Source organism: Rhinatrema bivittatum, chromosome 1, assembly GCF_901001135.1.
Source record: "Rhinatrema bivittatum chromosome 1, aRhiBiv1.1, whole genome shotgun sequence".
In the NCBI taxonomy this organism is placed as follows: domain Eukaryota; kingdom Metazoa; phylum Chordata; class Amphibia; order Gymnophiona; family Rhinatrematidae; genus Rhinatrema; species Rhinatrema bivittatum.
The window spans coordinates 654361345-654382478 of NC_042615.1; the positions used below are offsets into that span (position 1 = coordinate 654361345).

Here is a 21134-nt window from a genome sequence, read left to right on the forward strand (position 1 = left end):
TTCAAATTCTCTCTTAGCCTGTCTTATCAATGTCTTACATTTAACTTGCCAATGTTTATGCTTTATCCTATTTTCTTCTGTTGGATCCTTCTTCCAATTTTTGAATGAAGATCTTTTGGCTAAAATAGCTTCTTTCACCTCCCCTTTTAACCATGCCGGTAATCGTTTTGCCTTCTTTCCACCTTTCTTAATGTGTGGAATACATCTGGACTGTGCTTCTAGAATGGTATTTTTTAACAATGACCACGCCTCTTGGACATTTTTTACTTTTGTAGCTGCTCCTTTCAGTTTTTTTCTAACAATTTTTCTCATTTTATCAAAGTTTCCCTTTTGAAAGTTTAGCACGAGAGCCTTGGATTTGCACACTGTTCCTTTTCCAGTCTTTAAATCAAATTTGATCATATTATGATCACTATTGCCAAGCGGCCCCACCACCGTTACCTCTCTCACCAAGTCCTGTGCTCCACTGAGAATTAGATCTAAAATTGCTCCCTCTCTCGTCGGTTCCTGAACCAATTGCTCCATAAAGCTATCATTTATTCCATCCAGGAACGTTATCTCTCTAACGTGACCCGATGATACATTTACCCAGTCTATATTGGGGTAATTGAAGTCTCCCATTATTACTGCACTACCAATTTGGTTAGCTTCCCTAATTTCTCTTAGCATTTCACTGTCCATCTCACCATCTTGACCAGGTGGACGGTAGTATACCCCTATCACTGTAGTCTTCCCTGATACACAAGGGATTTCTACCCTAGCTAGCCCTGTCTCCTGCCTGGAGACAGGGCTAGCGTCTTTATTCTCAATGAAAAAAACCCTAACTTGTTTCCCTAACAGGCCCCTTACACCTCTGGGTTTAAAGCAGTTTAGTTGTTTGTTTTGTTTCTCTGTGCTCTGCAGACTAGCAGTGCTACAGGGCTCCAATACTCTGTAGAGCCACACCCATTTTTTCAGCTGATTCTGGCATGTAGCCCAAGTAACCAAACTTTTCCTCTTTCAAACAACTTTTATCTCTCTTCCGTCTCTCCCTTCGACATCTTGTTTGGTGAGTACTAAAATTTTCAGCATTTTATGTATGTTCCATTGCCCGGCCTTGATTTCAACTATGGCCACCGGTTTTAAAAAATGTCCAAGTTGCCCCCGAACAATGTGCTCCCAGAGCCCCACCAGACCAACTGCCTTCTGTGGTGTGCTTCCCAAGTCAAACTCTCAAAAACCTTTTCCAACAAACTTTTCATTTTCATTTTTTATGTCCCCAGAGCTTCCCAGCAGCTCCAGCTGCCTCTGCAGAGTACTCCCAGAGCCATACCCTCCCTCAGCAGCACTGCTCAGAAAATTTTTTATCCCAGGACAAGCAGGATGATAGTCCTCACATATGGGTGACATCATCGATGGAGCCCTATTCCAGAAAACTTGTCAAAGTTTCTAGAAACCTTTGACTGGCACACTGAGGCCACTGAGCATGCCCAGCATGCCATGATCCCTGCAGCCACAGGGGTCTCCCTTCAGTCTCTTTTTCCCCACATTGCTGTAAGCCTTGCATTATAGGAGCTCTGTTAATTTACTCAATAATTTTCCTTACAGAAAAAAGTATTAATTCTGTCATAAAACGCCATATCCGGGTCTCCCTTCGACATCTCGTTTGGTGAGTACTAAAATTTTCAGCATTTTATGTCTGTTCCATTGCCTGGCCTTGATTTCAACCATGGCCACCGGTTTTAAAAAATTTCCAAGTTGCCCCCGAACAATGTCCATAACAGATCTGCATGACATCTGTGTACTTTGCCTGGGATCAGGCCACGATGTCCGAGCATGTTCTATTTGTGCTCAAATGACGCCAAAGGTCAGGCGTGCCTGGCTAGACAAGATGCAGAAACATTTCAAAAACACCACTCCATCGACATCTTCACAGTCGTCACCGAAGAAAATTCCTGCCTCCTCTGAAAAACATCGAGGAAAGAAAAGATCAGGTGAACATCCGTCTCCGTCCCCATCGGGATCGTCAATCGCATCTTCCTCGATATCGACTAAGGAGCATCGAGAGAAGCGACACCATCGGCATCGTCCAACAGGAGCACCGGTTACCGCATCGGCATCGATGGACATCGAGCCGATGATGAAGCGGGTCCGGGTACAAGAGCCGTCATGCCCCTCTGTACCTGAGACACCGAGGCGCTCTCCACCGGCATCTGTGTTAGAGTCTGGGCCACCACATCCAAATGTGGAAGAGTCATTAGCGCCAGTCTTTTCTTCCCTTGTGCCACTGGATCCAGTCCGTTTCCAGGGAAGTAGTGACTTCCATGATTCAGCAGGCTGTCACCGAGGTTTTTCAAAGATTGCAACCTCCACCGACATCGACACCGGAACCGCTAGTACTGGCTCCTCTGCTCAGCAGACTCGATGCCTTAATCGGTGCCTTCCCACAGCCTGCACCGCCACCGTCGATGTATCCTCCGATGACTCCATCCATGCCATCGATGCCAAAGGATCCTCTGATGCTTCCAACTATACCAATACCAGGTTCATCGGAAGAAGATCCCTTACCAGGTCCATCGTGTTTGCAAAAACCCCATAGGCCATCGATGCCTTTGATGCCAATCCCTGATCCGTCAATACCCTCTCATCCTGGTCCATCGGGTGATGTGCACCATCAGTGCCGTCGATGCCATTCATTTCTCCATTGATGCCTTTTTTGCCTCCATTGATGCCAAAACATATTCCAGGAAAATCATCAAGATCTACATCGATGCCAAAGCGTCCTCATACACAGGACCCACTGGATCCACCTGGGTCACCTTTCCAACCCCACTACAGCCCGTGGGAGGACGTTGATACAGACATGGATACAGACATGGATACAGAAGACCTTGTATCTGAGCCTTCTCCACCAGAAGAAAGAAGGAAGTCCCCTCCAGAGGACATTTATTTTGTAAATTTTATCAAGGAGATGGCAGATACATTCCTTTTGAGCTGGTGACTGAAGAAGACACCAGACATAAGACACTGGAGGTTCTCCAGTTTGTAGATGCCCAAAGGAAGTCATGGCCATTCCAATCCATGACATGCTCATAGATCTCCAACACCTTTTATGGGAGCATCCGTGTTCTGTGCCATCAGTTAACAGACAGACGGACGCAACATACCTGGTCCAACATACACCAGGTTTTCATAAACCACAACTGCCCCACCAGTCAGTCGTCATAGAATCAGCGCAGAAAAGGGCAAGGAAGCAAAAGCCTCACTCTTCTGCCCCTCCACGAAAAGATCAAAAATTTCTGGATGGATTAGGATGAAAGATTTTCCAGGGGTCCATGCTTGTGTCCTGTATTGTGGCATATCAATTATATATGACGCAGTATCAATGAAATCTGTGGAAGCAAGTACAGGACATGGCTGATAATCTTCCTCAGCAGCAACAGATAGCACTCAATGCCCTTATTCAGAAAGGTATGGAGTCAGGCAAGCACGAAGTACGAGCAGCCTATGACTATTTTAAAACCTCCTCTTGTATGTTTGCTGTTGGGATCAGTGCACGAAGGTGGGCCTGGCTGAAGGCTTCGGATTTAAGATCAGAAGTCCAGGAAAGACTAGCAGATCTCCCATGCACTGGAGACGATCTCTTCGGAGAAAAGATTCAAGACACCATCTCCCAATTAAAAGAACACCATGAAACACTCCGCCAGCTTTCCAAGTTGCCACCTGACCAACCATCCTCAGCGAGGAGACCCATCAGAAGGGACACCAGAAGGCCCTTTTATAGGCCTCGTAGGTACTATCTGCCAGCATCTAGTACCCGTCCTTTCCGACCACCTCAAAGAGGACGTCCACGTCAGCCAAAGCAAACAAAAACTCAGCTACCTCCGCAGACTGGTATTTGAGCACATCTCCAGAGAGCAGAAATTTTTTCATCAATCCAAACATCGACCTTCCTGTTGGAGGCTGGTTCCATTACTTTATACACCATTAGAGCTTCATTACCACAGATCAATGGGTGTTAGCCATTCTGAACCGGGGATACCATCTCAAATTCACCACGATACCCTCGGATTCCCCACCCACTCCACTGTGGACGGCCAACGTCGTAACATCTCAACTTTGGCTAGAACTCTCTTCCCTGCTGGCTACCAGGGCTGTCGAACCTGTTCCCCAGTCTCAACAAGGCAGAGGGTTCTACTCCCACTATTTCCTAATTCCAAAGAAAACAGGAGGTCTCCGCCCCATACTTAGACCTCCGCAATCTCAATAAATTTCTTCAAAAAGAAAAGTTCCGGATGGTCTCCTTGGGAACCATCCTTCCCTTACTACACCGAGGAAATTGGCTCTGTTCTCTGGATCTTCAAGACGCCTATGCTCACATATCCATTTCCCCACAACATCGCAAATACCTATGATTCATAGTGGGAACACAACATTACCAATACCGAGTCCTACCATTCGGACTAGCCTCTGCGCCCTGAGTGTTCACGAAATGTCTAGCAGTAGCTGCTGCACATTTATTTATTTAAGAATTTTTCTATACCGATATTAGTAGAAACATCATATCGGTTTACAGTGGAACTAAAGAAAGGAAAATTACAATGAACAGGGGAAAGGGGCGGGGCTACAGAGAAACGATAGAAATAGCATGGAAAGAGCAATAACTAATGCAAGGGAAGCTGCCAAGATCCCACTAAAGATTAGTCTTTGTTTATCAAAAATGAAAAATCTATGTACATTTTTCAAAACTTTTATCATCATTTCGATGGAATTAAAAGGGGGTCATTTTGAGTTGGAACTAATCTTGCTTCAAATTTAACAAAATAGGTTATATCATTCACCATCAGCAACATTACAAAACTACTTAAGTTGTTTGTATTTTTGTGTAATTTTGTTGTTATGTAGCCAGTGGAGCTGATGACAATCCTTATGAAAACATACATTTTTTATTTCATGGAGTGGAACAAAATTGCACTGAATTGTAAATGGAAGAGGTATGAGTGTATTTTGTTACGAGTGTTCTAACTGGAAATGTAAAGCTTCTGGAAATGTTCTTGAATTTTTCTATTTTTCCATCCTGTGCTGTATTAAAATAATGGAACAGTTATCAAGTCTATGTGGATTGTTGCAAAGTTTGCCGGTACTTTCTGGATTTTACACAATTTTCAAAGGGAAAGTAGAGAATCAGTTTACTGTTATAAACGTATACTTTCCCTTTGAAACTTCCAAGGGATAGCTGTGTTAGTCTGGTGTAGCAAAAATGAGAAAAGGTGAATGACCATCCACCTCTTGTCATTGCCCCTTTTCAAATTGCCTTGGGTAAAAATACCAAGAAAGACTTCACTTTCTTTTTCTGTGGATCCGTTTTTTTCCCCCCCACTGAAAAACAGCATATAGAGTTTGAAAATTCAAAACTACATGTATTGTTACGTCTCCCAATCTAACTCCACTTCTGATCCCACCTGTTTTTCCCATGAATAAAAGTACATGTTTTTTTGATCCTCCTGCGTACAGGGTGGGCAATATGTAAGCAACCTTTTACCCAGATAAATAGCCATGTATGCAGAAAAATAGCTTTTCTGCAGACCGCAGGAAAGAATTCAATGTCCACACAAAATTCAGTGATATGTTTTCATTTTAGACGGCAACTCCACAGTGTATATATTACAGCATTTAAAGGTGCAAAGTGGGTTCCCGGTCATGGACCCGTGTTTCGCCGCGAGGCTGCGTCGGGAGGGACAGACAGAATTTTAGTTCTGTCTGTTATACACGTATACTTTCAAAGGGAAAATTGTGTAAAATCCAGAAAGTACCGGCAAACTTTGCAACAATCCACATAGACTTGATAACTGTTCCATTATTTTAATACAGCACAGGATGGAAAAATAGAAAAATTCAAGAACATTTCCAGAAGCTTTACATTTCCAGTTAGAACACTCGTAACAAAATACACTCATACCTCTTCCATTTACAATTCAGTGCAATTTAACTTTATGTTTCCAGTATATTTCCTGTGGTATGCTGAGATTATTTGCGTGCAGAAGTGCTCCTGTTTGCTGTTTGAAAAATAGCTTTTGAAATGTGCCTTCAAAATGAAGTTATTTTTCAAAGATTGGTTAAGTTGTATGCTCTCTTCTCTTACTTTCCATCATGCAAGTCATTTTAAGCTTGATACAGTAAAGTGGGGCCGCGGTTACCCCACTCCTAACCCGCTTTCTACTCACTTTCCGGCCGCGTTAGCCCTTCCTGTGATACACTATCCCCTTTAACCCATCCTTACCGCCTCTTTAAATCCCCGGGTAACCCCTTCCGCACGCGGCATGTATATCAGATGTAAACGATCGAATTAGCTATTCCCTCCCATACAGTAACGCGCGCCCCGACTATCGCTATTTTACCCTGCCATTTTGCCCCGCGTTTAACCTGCTAACTTACCGCCTACCCTTACCCCTGCGTTAGAGGCGCAGGGGTAATGGTAGACGGCAAACTTTCCCCCAAAAGGAAACCTCTAAAAACCTAAAATCCCCTCCTCCCCTCCTCACGAAGTGACTCGACATTACTTTCTGTTGTTTTCTTACCTTTTGTTGCTTTTCAGCTCCTTCCCTTCTCTGCCGCCCTCCGGAGGGGGCAGCCGGCGGCGAAAGCGGCTCGCAGCAGTCCCCCCCCCCCCCCCCCCCCCGCGCAGGTCCCGGTTCTCCTGGCTCGGCAACAGCTAGGCAACAGCTAGGGCTCCATCCGGCTTGCAGCGTTCCTCCCCCCCCCCCCCCCCCCCCCCGCGCAGGTCACGGCATGCGTCACGCGCGCCCGTCTATGTGCTTTCATTGGCCGGAGCGCCCAAATTGACGGGTGCTCCGGCCAACGAAAGAACGCTTCGCTTCGCTCGTGCCGGAGAGGGCACTTCACGCCGAGCCAGGAGAACCGGGACCTGCACGGGGGTGGGGGGGGGTGGGGGGAGGAACGCTGCAAGCAGGATGGAGCCCTAGCTGTTGTCGAGCCAGGAGAACCGGGACCTGTGCGGGGGGGGGGGGGGGGGGAGGAGGAACGCTGCAAGCCGGATAGAGCCCTAGTTGTACTGCTGTTGCTGAGCCAGGAGAACCGGGACCTGCGCGGGGGGGACCGCTGCGAGCCGCTTTCGCCGCCGGCTGCCCCCTCCGGAGGGCGGCAGAGAAGGGCAGGGGCTGAAAAGCAACAAAAGGTAAGTTGGCACATGTCGAGCCACTTTGGGAGGAGAGGATTTTCGGTTTTTAGGTTTTCCTGGGTTAAAGTTGGGATCCACTTACTGGTGCCTATCATTTCAAATGTCATTTGAAATGACAGGTACCAGCGCACTCAGGATACTGTATAGGCGCTGTATTAAGCGCCTATACAGTAAAATGGGTTGCGCGGACCTAACACTTCGCCTAACGCTTTGCATACGCGGCTTGCATTTGCAAGCAATTTAAATAGAGTATCGAGCGGTATGTGATCAGAACAGTGCGTGGGGCAAACGAGGGTGCGCCCGGCACTGCCGCACTCTTTCTAACGCGGCCTTACTGTATCAACCCGAAACTTTGTTTGTCAAAGTTATGACTGTGTAAGTTGAGAGCTATGAAGCTGATATTCCAAAGAAACAGGTGCCTAACATTTAAGAATAAGGCACCTATACTTTGAATTTAAAATTTTCTATGGGATTAGCGACTAAATCAGGGTACCTTAAACCAAAATGAGCCAGGGGCAGGACAGGGAGGGGTAACAAATGTAGGTGATCAGCACTGAGTTCCTAAATAAGTCACCTTAATTTAGGTCACTCCAATGCCTGTACTAATTTTAGAGGCCTCAAGTTAAGGCACATAAAGTTACATTTTGGAGCCTATATTCAGCTGTTCAAGATGACTTAAGTGGTTGAATATAGACTCTCTAATTCAACCTCTAATTTTTTTTTTTGACTGTTTAGTATAGATACCTTTTTTTGTAAAACACAAATATCCATTTTCACTTTTAAACAATTACAATCTCAATATGGCCTAACTTGTCAGTTCTTTAAGTATTTACAGTGTGATAATAAAATTTATTAGGCAAGACATTATAGGCCAGATTTGATAAACTAGGCACGTGTGAAAACGATGAGATATGCGCATGGCTGGTGCATGCGCACGCTGTGGGGATTTTCAATCACCCGCGCCCAAGCGTGTATTTCCCGGTATGCGCAGAAGAGAGGATTTTTCGCAAAGGGGTGGACCAGGACACTGCCATTAGGCACTGTCCCGCTGAATCGTGCGCTGGGATCTCGTGGGCCCACGCAACCTGATTCAGCACAGGAGAGCGGGTAAGTTTTAAAACAAAAGAAAATAGATTAGTTAGCGGGATTTAAGGGGTCAGGGCAGATAGGGTAAAAGGGAGGAAGGTTAGGTAGGGGATATAGGAAGCTCTCTCCCAGTCCACTCCTTTATTGGAGTGGACTGGAAGAGAACTGGGATTAGGGCCTATTGCGTTGCCTTGTGCATGTAGTAAAATTTCCCCCCTTACGCATGTGAGTCAGCATTTGGGTGCACAGGTAGCGGATTTTATAACATGCCCATGTTATAAAATCGGCACATCCATTTGAGCGGGCTGGGAATCCGCACACATGGGACGCCCGTGCACGGGTCTTAAAATTTAACTTTATGTTTCCAGTATATTGTCACAAGCATATGATATGTTTGTTCAGGAATATATTGCCAAGATATTTAAAAAGTTGAAATCATATAATACTACATTGTTATATTAGTATAATTTACTGTTTACTGAAGAATCTTCTCTGTTATGTACAACGCTTGCACAATCCTGGACAGAGATGTTAAAGAAAATTAATCTACCTTAAATCAAATGCTCAGTCCTCTTGAAAATCAGGTACTATTTGCCATGTAGTTTTAGTTGCAAGAATAAGAATGATTTAGCTTTAAAAACATGATTCCTCTGTATTCAGGCCGGCCAATTCCCATCAGTGGGTTAACCACCTCTACCAGCAGATTGAGACGGAGTAAGAAGCTGATATCATGGATATATAGACCCGCCTCAACATCAGCTTACCAGTATTCTCTGTCTCTAGTAGATGGTGGACTTGCATTTCCCTACTGTGGATTGCCTGTTAAAAAAAAAAAAAGAAGACAGAAGATAACTAGATGACAAGATGATTATATAACACTGCTTGCCTTCTGAGGTGATACTGTTCGGTCTTTCCCTCATTAAAGAGCCTTTAGTTTGGTAGCTTTGGTTGACGGTGAAGGCTTTTGCCCTCTCCTTCCATAGCCGAGACCTGTTCCTGCTCTCAGCCAGGGAGAGCTGAGCTCAGGTAAAAATTTTACTTCATAATAAAAAAAAAATAATAAAAAGAGGAACACTTTAGTAAGAATTTATCCTACCGGATCTTCCTCCTCAGCATTCAACTCTCCTGCTCGTGTCTCTGGGTAGTTCTGTGAGGTGTGGAGGCAGTTCAGGCATGGCAGGGTGAGCAGCCTTTTGCCTAGGCCCCTCAGGCTTCTTCTCCTTGATGCATGATAAGCCGCGGCAGCTATTTCGCGTGTTTTATGTGTGTGTCTGCACTCGCCTCATTGCATGTCTCATTGCATATTCTGTGCATCCAATTTGGGCATCGTCCTTTCTGGACGCATATTTTGTGCATCTAGTTTGGGCTCATGTTTTGTGCCCATGTACCTGGATGCATATTTTGTGTGTCTATCTGGATGCGTGGCTTATATGTATGTGTTGAGCACATACCAACCATGGCACTAGCAGCAAAAAAGTCTAAGTGCTTATCTAATTCTGCTGAATACCACATTAGTGCGATACAGCCGGAGCTTTCCGCAAGCCTATGTCAGCACTGCCTGCATGCTCATGGGGATTTGCCTCCTACTGATTTTGTCGATTGTGGTTCATCTCCACGGTCTGAGGGGAGTGTTACTGAAGGCGACACAATGTGGGTGTCCCCTCCTTCGGTTGATCCACTGTTTAGTCTTCTCCAGGGGAGACTCGCTCTCAGGATGTCAGGCTCAGTCCTATGGAGCCTGGTATGGAGCCATCCTTCTTTTCCTGGGTGGAATACTTACAGGGATTACAGACCTTTCTATATGGGCAACCATCTGAGTCGACAATACCTACTAGTTTAGGTCCGTGCGCTCGGAGTTCCCCTGTCTCTGCTACAATGGGCAAGTGCTGTGGCACAGCACATCCTGACAGTGTTCGAATGGATGTGGATCAAGTTGACACTGATGATGATGGTGGTGGCTCCCGTATTGAGAAAGGGGATATTCCCCCAGATTTGGAGCCACATGGAACTCTTCTTCATTTCTTTCATAGGGATAAGTTACCGAGCCTGATTTCTCAGACTTTGAAGACCCTTGGAGTGGCTGGGGGTGACCCATTGGGTGTGCAGAAGAAGGATCTCATATTAGTCACCCTACACAAGGCTTTGTGTTTCTTTCCCCTCCTGGATTGATTCAAGAGTTGATTGACACTGAATGGCGTGCGCCAGAGGCGAGCCTTAAAGGGAGACATGTCTTGGTAGGTTTATACCCCTTTGGATGTGCAGGCCAGAGAGACCAGTTGCGTTTCCCAAAGATGCATGCTTTGGTGTGTTCTGTCACTAAATGAACCATCATCCCAGTAGAAGGAGGATGCTCAGGATAGGAGAATTCAAGCTATCGTTAAGCAAGCCTTTGAGGCAGTAGTGATGAATTTACAAATTGTTTCTTTTTGTACCCTAGTAGCTTGAGCTACCTTGTGTCTTTCTCAAGACTCTGGCAGAACCATCAGATAGCGGAGCTATGGTAGAACTGAGGGATGCCTTCTTAACTGATGCGTTCTGAGCCCTGGTTCATACAGCCGCCAGAGGAGTTGTTTCTGTTATAGCGGCTAGACAGCAGCTGTGACTGTGCAACTGGTCAGCAGATGCTGTTTCTAAGTCCAATCTCACCAAGCTGCCCTTCAAGGATTCGCTTTTGTTTGGCAGTGAGTTGGAAAAAATGGCAAATAAATGGGGGAAGTCCAGGTACCTCGCTTGCCAAATGATAAGAAACTAGTTTCCTAGGCTTTTCAGGCAAGTGGCTGCTCTCGAGACTACCAGCAATTTTGTCCTTATCGGGGAGCTTCTTCCCAGAGATCCCATCCCTTCAGCAGGTCTCAGTCCTTTCGCCCATGAAGGACTCAGAAGAATGCGGGCTTCAGAAGTGGAGCTCCTTGATCTTTTCAATGAAGATTTGCTGGCTCACCTGTTGGTGCAGAAGATAGATGGGCGCCTATCTTATTTTTATCACAGGTGAGTCCAGATTACTTTGGATCAATGGGTCCTCGAAGTGGTTCGGGACGGTTATGCTCTAGAGTTTCTTCATATTCCTCCGGATGCCTTTATGATATCTCTGTGCAACTCCCCTCAGAAGAGGGTACCAGTGGAAACTACATTGTAAAGGTTGTTGGACCTAAAAGCCATGATTCCCATTCCTAAATCACAGCAAAATACGAGGTGCTATTCCATTAATTTTGTCGTGCCCAAGAAAGAAGGGTATTTTTGGCCCATCCTGGATTTCAAGGGTGTCAACTGTCATTTGCGGGTCACTTATGTCAGAATGGAAACTGTGCACTTTATCATAATGGCAGTACAATCAGGGGAATACCTCATGTCTCTGGATCTGAAAGTGGGTATATCTGCATGTCCCCATTTGCCGGGAACATCAACTGTTCCTACGGTATGCCAATCTGAATCATCATTACCAGTTTAAGGCCTTGCCTTTCAGGCTGGCCACTGTGCCCAGGTCTTTCTCCAAGGTCATTGTGGTGATAGCGGCAGCTTTGCACAAGGATGGCATTCTGGTTCTCCCATAGCTGCAAGACTGGTTGATTCAAACCAAGAGTGTGGAAGAGAGTCTCTGGGCTTCTTGCAAGGTAGGTTCATTGCTTCAGGAACTAGGCTGGGTGGTGAACCTGGCCAAGAGCAGTTTGAAACCATCTCAGACTCAGGAATAGCTCGGCATTCGCTTCAGTACAAATCAGGGAAGAGTATTTCTGCTGGAGACTCAAATCCAAAGGTTGATTGCTCGAGTCCGAACCCTGACAAACACTATTTTTTGACAGTATGGTCTTATCTACAGGTCCTGATATTAAAAGCTGTCTCATTGCAAGTATTTCCCTGGGCAAGGATGCATATGCGACCTCTTCCACACACGTTTCTTTCCCGATCGAATACGCAGATGCAGGGCTATGCGGTGAGGCTGCTCCTACCATTGGAGGTGAGGTCTCATTTGCTGTGGTGGTTGCAGGCAGATCATCTCAGAAAGGGAGTTTCCCTGGAGTTGCCAGATTGGTTAGTGCTCAATACAGATGCGAGCCTTCTATGTTGGGGGGAGGGGCTCACTGTCAGGAGTTGATAGTGCAAGGTTGCTGGAATTCTGAGGAGTGGCAGTGGAGCATCAACCAGTTGGAAGCACAGGTGCTTTGGTTAGCATTCTTGCGGTTCACTGAGCATCTAGAGGCTTAGGCAGTCTGAATATTGTCAGACAATGTGATGACAGTGACTTGCACCAATCATCAGGGTGGAACCAAGAGTCATCAGGTGTCGCAGGAGATAGATGCACTCATGGTGTGAATGGAGCAACATCTTCTAGATGTATCTGACTCTCTCACATTGCTGAAAAGGACAATATCTGAACCGACTTCCTCAGCAGGAGAAAGCTGGAAAATGAAGCCTTTCAGCTCCATGTGGAGTGCTGGGGCCACCCTGACCTAGACTCATTGGAAACCTTCAACAATGCAAAAGTTATGCGATTTTTCTCTCTAATTCAGGACCCAAAAGCACTCGGCATTGACACTCTCGTTCAAGAGTGGCCGCATGTGCCCTGCTGTATGCATTTCCACACTGGCCTCTGATAGGCAGGATCATCCAGAAGATAGCAAGTCAAACCCGTCCTTTTAGTGGCTCCAGATTGGGCCTAGAGGCTGTGGTATGACAGAGAATGCTGGTGGGCAGTCCCCTCAGGCTACTGCCTCGGAAGAATCTGTTGTGGCAGAGACCCATTCTACATGAAGATACGGGTCAGTTTTGTCTTACAGTTTGGCCATTGAATGGGCTCAGTTGTTGAAATGTGGTTATTCACCTTATTTTGGGCCAGGAAATTTTCTGCTTCTTTAGCCTATGTTAGGGTTTGGAGTGTTTTCGAGACCTGGCAGCCTCCCGCTCTCTTTGAGATTAGTTTTGGTACATTCCACTGGAAGGGATTGGCCTTCCTGAATGCAGAGGAAGGAGAAACTTCTAGTTACCTGATAATTTCCTTTCCTCTATTCAGGGCAGGCCAATTTCCAACCTGCCCTAGGCTGTCAATGTTTAAATTTTGGTTAGCTTTTTTGGGTGGACATTGCAAACTGTTAATCCTTCTATTTGTTGAAGAATTTTAAGGGGCTTATTTGGCCCCTTAGTTTAGTGAATAAATTACTTCTTTTGGCTGAGCTCAGGGTTCCCGATGGGTTGGAAGTATAAGTGGTTGATTTTTTATGATAATATTCAAGTATAATCAGTTTGTCCACAGTTTGACTTTTCAAGAGAATACTGGCGGGCTGCTGGCAGGGCAGGACTACCATATATACTTGTGTATAAGCCGATCTCATGTATAAGTTGAGGGTATGTTTTGGGCCTCAAAATCAAGATTTATCAGTCACCCATGGATAAGTCGAGGGTGAAACCTAGGGGCCTTATGAAATGGTGAAATCATACTAAGAAACAAACCAATAACTTGAAAAAAATAGCTTTTATTTATTTTTTAAAAACAGAATAAAGTGCCTCCCCCATGGTTGTCCCCGCTGATTGAATTCTTTTGTTTTATTCAAATCCTTCCCAGTCTGATTCTTCATCATCGGAATGTACATATAAATCGTGGAAATGTTCTTTGGTGATGCCATCAGTGTAAATGTTGTCTTCGAGGTCTCCATCTGTTGAATCATCATCCAATGCTGATTCATCTTTGTCTTCATAGATGGTGTCATCTTCTGATCCATCCATAGCATTGCTTATGCCACATTTCAGAAATGACTTATTGACCATTTCTGGTGGAATTGAATCCCAGGCATCCGTTACCCATTTCGCTATCAAATCAATGTCTGGTTTCAAAAGGTTCCCTCCTTTTGTTAACTTTGCTTGATCAGAACACATCCATTGTTGCCACAACTGCTGCAATTGGTCCTTGAAAGATTTGTTGAGTCAAACATCTAATGGCTGGAGCATTGATGTCAGACCTCCGAGAATCACTGCTAAAGCGATCGCCATTTTCTTTGCATAGTCCTTCACATCTTCTGTTATATGTACGCGGAACATATCCCACACCAATAGTGATGGTCGTTTTCTTATTCCCGTGCCTGGCCACCTTCCCCATACATTGCACAGCCAATATTTAATTCCCTTCTCTTCCATTCAGCCTTTAGGGTGAATCCAAACAGTTATGCCTGCTGGAATTTTTAGGTTCTTCGGCATCATTTTTCTCTTGAATATTACCACTGGATGCAGTTTTGTGCCATCTGCCAGGCAAGTCAGGACCATTGTGAAATGGGTCTTTTTAATGACCAGTCATTTTTACAAGTATGGTCTTCTCACCAATGCTAGCTACAGTGCAATTGCCAGGCATATCAAATGTTATCGGTGTTTCTGTTATGATCCGGGAGGTGGACCCTTGGTCCGAGGTAGAGTTGGCACTACTTAAGAGAGTAAACCCTCTCAAGTCCCTACCGTCGGAAGGCAAGGCTGAACTCAGAAGATCCCTTGAAGTTGGAGAGGGGAATCTGGATGCAGGCGCCTCCTGCAGGTCATGTAATCCAGATGGCTGGCGCCTCCAGCTGTCGAGTGAAGTTCCAAGTCAAGCTCGAGAGTAGTTGAAGCCGGTCCAAGGGTCAAAGCCAGAGCAGGGTCAGCAGCCGATCCACGGGTCCAAGCCAAAGGATGATCAGCAGCCAGTCCAGGGGTCAAAGCCAAAGGATAATCCACAGCCAGTCCAGGGGTCAATACCAGAGGATGATCAGCAGCCAGTCCAGGGGTCAAACTCAAGAATCCAAACAGCAGAACAGGAACGGGACACCAGGAACTCAGAACACCACACCTAAGAGCCAAGAAGCCAAGGCAAGGTCTGAGGTGCAGACCTTGCCTTAAATAGTACCCTTGAAGGTGGAGCCCATAGGAGGGAGCCAATACCATATCCTGTCGTGGCTCCTTTAAGTTATTGCTTCTGCTGCGCGCGCGGCTCTAGGGAGGCCCGGCGGGGGAGGAGCCAGAAGTGAAGCAGGAAGCCAGCCGATGCCGTGGCCATGTTCGGCGGCTGCAGGAATCGCCGCGGGAGGAACCTGCTGATGCCGAGTGCAGTCAGCGTTTGACGGGCGGTCTGCCGCGTCGGTGAGTGGCTGGCCCCAGTTGCGGTCTGCCGCGACCGGCAGCCATAACAGTTTCATCCATATTATGAATGTTATTCATATCAAAATGATTCTTTAATCTCTGCTGAATAATGAATTTGTGGAATGAACAGATCTTGTCATCAAGCTCTTTAGGCAGTTTCTGTGAAATCTTTGTGTGCTGACAAAGGCATAATCCATATCGGTTCATGAACCACGAACACCAACCAGATGATGCTGTGAATTCTTTCAGACCTTCATTCGCTGAATATTTTTCTTCTTTTGCCATTTGAAGGGCATGAATCCTAATGCTCGAGTGAGTCACAATGTAGCCATTCTGTCTGCATTTTATTACCCAGTCATTCAAATCCTTTTCCATTCCTTCAAAAGGTACAATTTTGAAATGTAAGGCTTTCTTTGACTTTGGTATTTCTAGTAGCTTTTTTTCATTTTTTTCCTCCAACATCTGACTAGTTTTTCATTAATAACAAATTCTCTTGCAACTATACAATTATTGGTCTCCTTTGCATGTTCTATAACCTTCAGTTTCAGCGGTGTAAGATGCTCTCTCTTTCTTCTCAGCGCTCATTTTCTTGAGGGTAAAGTGTTATTATTCTAATGGCTGCCCTCCCTGTTTTAATTCTTCCCTCCCTCCCCCATGGCTGCCATCCCTGTTTTAAACTTTCCCTTCCTTCCTTCCCTCCCTTCCCCCATGGCTTCCCTCCCTGTTTTAATTGTTCTTACCCTCCTCCCCCCATGGCTGTCCTCCATGTTTTAATCATTCCCTTCCTTCATCTTGTTAAAATGTTGTGTAAAAAAAAAAAAAGCCCCAACCCATCAAAGCCCCCCACCCTCCTGACCCCCCCAAGACTCACCCAAAGTCCCTGGTGATCCAGCAGGGGGCCTGGGAACGATCTCCCGCTCCTGGACCACCGGCTGCCAGTAATCAGGTACAAACTTTAGATTGCAAGCCCTCTGGGGATAGGGAAATACCTACAGTACCTGAATGTAATCCACTTTGAAGCACTGAAAAAGTGCAAAAAGTGGAATATAAATCTAAATAAATAAAATAAATAATCAAAATGACGCTAGCAGCCTTTTGCCCTTACCATGTGACAGGGGCTACCGGTGCCATTGACTGGCCCCTGTCACATGGCAGGGGCCGTCCATTGCTCCTATCATGTGACAGGGGCCAGCTAATGGCACCAGTAGCCCCTGTCACATGGTAAGGGCAAAAGGCCGCTGGCGCCATTTTGATTACTGGCAGCCAACGGCACAGGAGCAGAAGATCGCTCCCAGGCTCCCCGCTGAACCACCAGGGACTTTGGGTGAGTCTTGGGGGGGGGGGGGGGGGGCTACCGGTGCCATTGGTAAATGTGTTTGTAAGTCGAGCCAGCATTTTTATGCCAATTGTTTGGCATACATTTCTCGACTTATACACGAGTATATATGGTATATATATTTGTGACGTCAGCTTCTTACTCCATCTCCATCTTCTGGCAGAGGTGCATAACCCACTGGTGGGGTTTGCCTGCCCTCATTAGAGGAAAGAAAATTATCAGGTAAGTAGTAATTTCTCCGTAAGCAGCATGATAGTTATGATTTTACCATCTCCTTGGTTCAATGATAGTAATGGAATTGGTTATAGCAGGACTTTCAGATCTTGGAACAGGAAAGTCAAAATGACATATACTGAATCATCTTACCTGTAGAGAATAGTTGAAGTGTACAGAGTAATTGGCAATATCCCTTTTCCTTATTCCAGCAAAGTTCAAATAAAGAAGAATATGTGATTATGCATAGTTTACTGTTATTATACCCTCCCTTGAGTATTTCCAGCTTTGATAATATTTCATAAACATTTTCTAATACAAATGCTAGATGATGCTAGAAGGTTCTGATTTCCACCATTAAATTAAACAAAAATGAGAAGAGAAAAGATACCAAGTTTCATAATTTAGTATTATATCATAATTATTGTTATTTGTCTTTATTATCTATTGGAGTTGCTTGTTTATTGCTGACATATGTTAGCTGTATGGCCTGAATAATCCATTCTTTCTTGCTTGCATGTCTGAAATGATTGTGTATGGGTAATGCTATACATGAGAACAAACTAAGTAGAAAGATGTAAAGTAAATTTAAGATTAGATTATGAGTAGTTTAATTAAGGATATTTTGGTTAAATGCTTCTGGCCTGGCATTTTGGTGTAGAATATGTGTGATTGAAAACAGGATATGTATTTTATCACTAATGATGTTTTAAAATTTGTCAAGCAATTTTTCTTAGTCATCTAATATCTGAAACTCTCCAGCTATTTTCTTCCATCCTGAACTAATTAGATTCACAGGAGCCACGCTGACATTTTAGATGTGTTTCTTTTCTTTAATGTGTGGTGTTTTTACCAGGGGGAGAGATGCTCATTCTCTGTCCAGATGTGGCACTATTTCTGCTATGCTCTTCGTCATGATCTGTGGAGTGTTCTACCCCCAAAATTGGCTCAAGAGATTCTGACTGAAGTGTTGGAGAAATCTTTGGCTCTGCTAGCCTCCCGATACTCTCAGGCCAGTCCCAGTTATAAAAGAACCTCACAAATAAGGTGGGTACTGTAATAAATGCAGTAAGAATATAATTGGCCTTGAACTATTTTAATCCTCTTAATTATGTTTATTTGTGCTTCATGGGGCCTACTTTTAAAAGGGCTTCTTTTACTTGTAATCTTTATGGAGGACACATAGGTGTGAATTTTCAAAGGAGTTATGCATGTAAAAGTAGCATATATCATAGCAATTTTCAAAAGCCCATTTACACACTTAAAACCTTTTGAATATTCAGCCCTCTGGAATGAATGAGTTTCACATGTGAAAGTAGCAATTTTCAAAAGCACATAAAGTCCTTTTACATGTGTAAATCCTTTTCAAAATTACTTCCTTAGAGGTGACTCTTAAGACCCGTGCACATGGATGCGGTGATTTTATACATATGCATGTGTGTTATAAAATCAGCTATACATGTGTACATATGTGCATGATTTTATATTGTCACGTGCATGTGTACACAAATGCCACTTCAAGCACACAAGTTGGGGGAATTTTAGTAGCTAAGTGCACAGACGCAATAGCTCTTTTTCCCAGTTCACTCCAGTAAAGGAGAGGACTTCCTAATCCCCCTAGTTAACTTGCCTCCTTTTTACCCTATTAGTCCCAACCCTTAAAACCCTGCTGACTAGCCTAATTTTTTTTGTTCCATGACTTCCATACCAGAAGAAATGTTTTGCGGTAGGGGACCCCAGTGTGCACTTGTGGGAGTAACTACTTATGCACTGACTTCATTTTACAGACTCGGCCCATCCATGCCCCACCCATTCCATACCCAAATGATTTGTGCTCGTAGTGGGAGATATGCATGTATTCACGCAGGTTTTAAAATTTGTGCGGCATGTGCCACACTGAGTCACACATACCTCCCAACTTCGACATGCATAGGGGTTTTAAAATCAACCAGTATGAGAGAAAGATTCTATGTGCTTGTATTTTCATGACTTTTAATATTAAAATCACGAGGTGAATTTTCAAAGGCATTTATGCACATAAAACATGGGTTTGTACACTTGAAAGGCTTGTTATCAAAATAATTGGGGTTTGTGCACATAAAGTGGGGCAAAATCTGATTTTGCACATACTTTAACATGTTCGACAGAGGCATTTGGTGGGAAGGGAGAGGAGCACGGAGTTGAGGTGGTATTTGGATCTGTATGCAAAAAGAAGGTGTAGCTTTGTATGGACATGTTTCTATACTTTATTTCATATATTTTTCAAAACAAACTTATGTGCATAAGTTTGCTTTGAAAACTGTTTTAGCTTCTACATATAGGCACAGTTACCACATATGCTATCTATATGTTAGAAAATTCCCCTCCCTATGTGATCTTCTTGCATTTCTTCAACGATTGTGTAAATATAAGTTATTATGTAAATTGACTTCATGTAGAATTTGTAGACTTCAGTCTATTTACCTAGGAGTTAAAAGTTTTCCTTGATGACAGTTTGCATACACTCATTGCAAATATCACTAAGAAATCCCTACATTTTAAGAAAAGATGTTTATTTCTTTTATTTATTTATTTATTTATTTATTTATTTATTTAGATTCTTTTATATACCGAAGTATAGCAGGCTACCTTAACTCCGGTTTACAATGTAACCAACATCATACATAAAACGCATTCATTTTACCCTATTGTTGCTCTTTTTCAGGCCGATACAGTAACCCGCGATTGAACGCGCATTTTCAACGCGCTATTACCCCTTACTGAATAAGGGGCGCGTCCAACCCCCCTGAACCTAATAGCGCCCGCAACATGCAAATGCATGTTGATGGCCCTATTAGGTATTCCCGCGCGATTCAGTAAGTAAAATGTGCAGCCAAGCCGCACATTTTACTTTAAGAAATTAGTGCCTACCCAAAGGTAGGTGTTAATTTCTGCCGGCGCTGGGGAAGTGCAAAGAAAAGCAATAAAAACTGCTTTTCTGTGCACCCTCCGACTTAATACCATGGCGATATTAAGTCGGAGGCCCTAAAAGGTAAAAAAAATTTAAAAAAAAAATTTAAAATGGGCCCGCGGCTCACGGGTTGAAAACCGGACGCTCAATTTTGCCGGCGTCCAGTTTCCGAACCCGTGGCTGTCAGCGGGCTCAAGAACCGACGCCGGCAAAATTGAGTGTTGGCTGTCAAACTCGCTGACAGCCACCGCTCCTGTCCAAAAAGAGGCGCTAGGGACGCGCTAGTGTCCCTAGCGCCTCTTTTTGCTGCGGACCCTAATTTAAATAAATTAATTTACTATATCACGCGCACAGGAGAGTGTCCTGTACGCGCACCGGGAGAACGGGCTCTCCCGCGATTTTTACTGTATCGGCCCGATTGTAAGTAAGAGGCTAGGAAGTTCATTGGTTAAAACAAAGACTGTATTACTATGTTAATCAAACCTAACCATGTATTTATGAAATGTGACCATTAAATAATATGAAGTTACAGTGCTCGGTAAGGGCAATCAACAATGCCTACCAACAATTTATTATTTTTGGTGTCTGTGAGCCCTTTTAGACATTGATGCTAAACAAGTGAACCTTCATAACATAATTCCTGGAGCATGCTAGTAAAGTCCCTATAATGTTAATGTCAGACCAAGAGCAAGTAGTAGCAGAGAGATAATTAAAATATTTTAATCTGAAAACAAGATTATTTTATACAATTGGAAATTTACCAGATTGTGATTTTTTTCTTATAGCCATAATCTCTCATTCCAGTATTTTATTTAGGCAGATTCCCTGATTAGGAGTATGGGTTTCTACAATACTCTTGACACTGCAAGACTGCGTAGATACCATTGTGGCAGACGCCCCCAGTCTGGCCACCAGATGGCACTATCCCTGTATAGAACCACACACTGAAGGAGTCATCCATCACCATAGTCCCTCCCAGCTGGAGGGTCTGGGTTGGATGCCTGAACCCTATTTAACCCAGCCATTTTGGAACACTTTAGGATCAGTTTGAGGAAACCTTTGAACAGTACGGATGTTTACGTTTTACACTCTGGTGAGGCCTCCTAGCTTCACCCTGAAGGAGTTTCTTTTAGAAGTGTTGGTTTTTTTTCTTGATACTTGTGGAATCCTATATTTCATGTATTTTATTGATGTAAAAATTGATGAAATCCTAATAAAATATTAATTTAAAAAAAAAAAAGTGAAACTTCATTGTGCACTCCCTGCCCGCTAATTTA

General features: G+C 44.2%; 1 protein-coding gene across 4 annotated transcripts in view; it reads left to right on the plus strand.

The window, feature by feature from the left end:
* Positions 1 to 21134, plus strand: part of KIAA0825 (KIAA0825 ortholog) — a 1025579-nt gene that overhangs the window by 398406 nt on the left and 606039 nt on the right. For all 4 annotated transcript variants that reach the window (XM_029573181.1, XM_029573174.1, XM_029573199.1 and 1 more), the window contains one exon: positions 17764 to 17954. In XM_029573181.1, coding sequence (XP_029429041.1) covers positions 17764 to 17954 — 191 coding nt within the window. The remainder of the gene's footprint in view (positions 1 to 17763; positions 17955 to 21134) is intronic.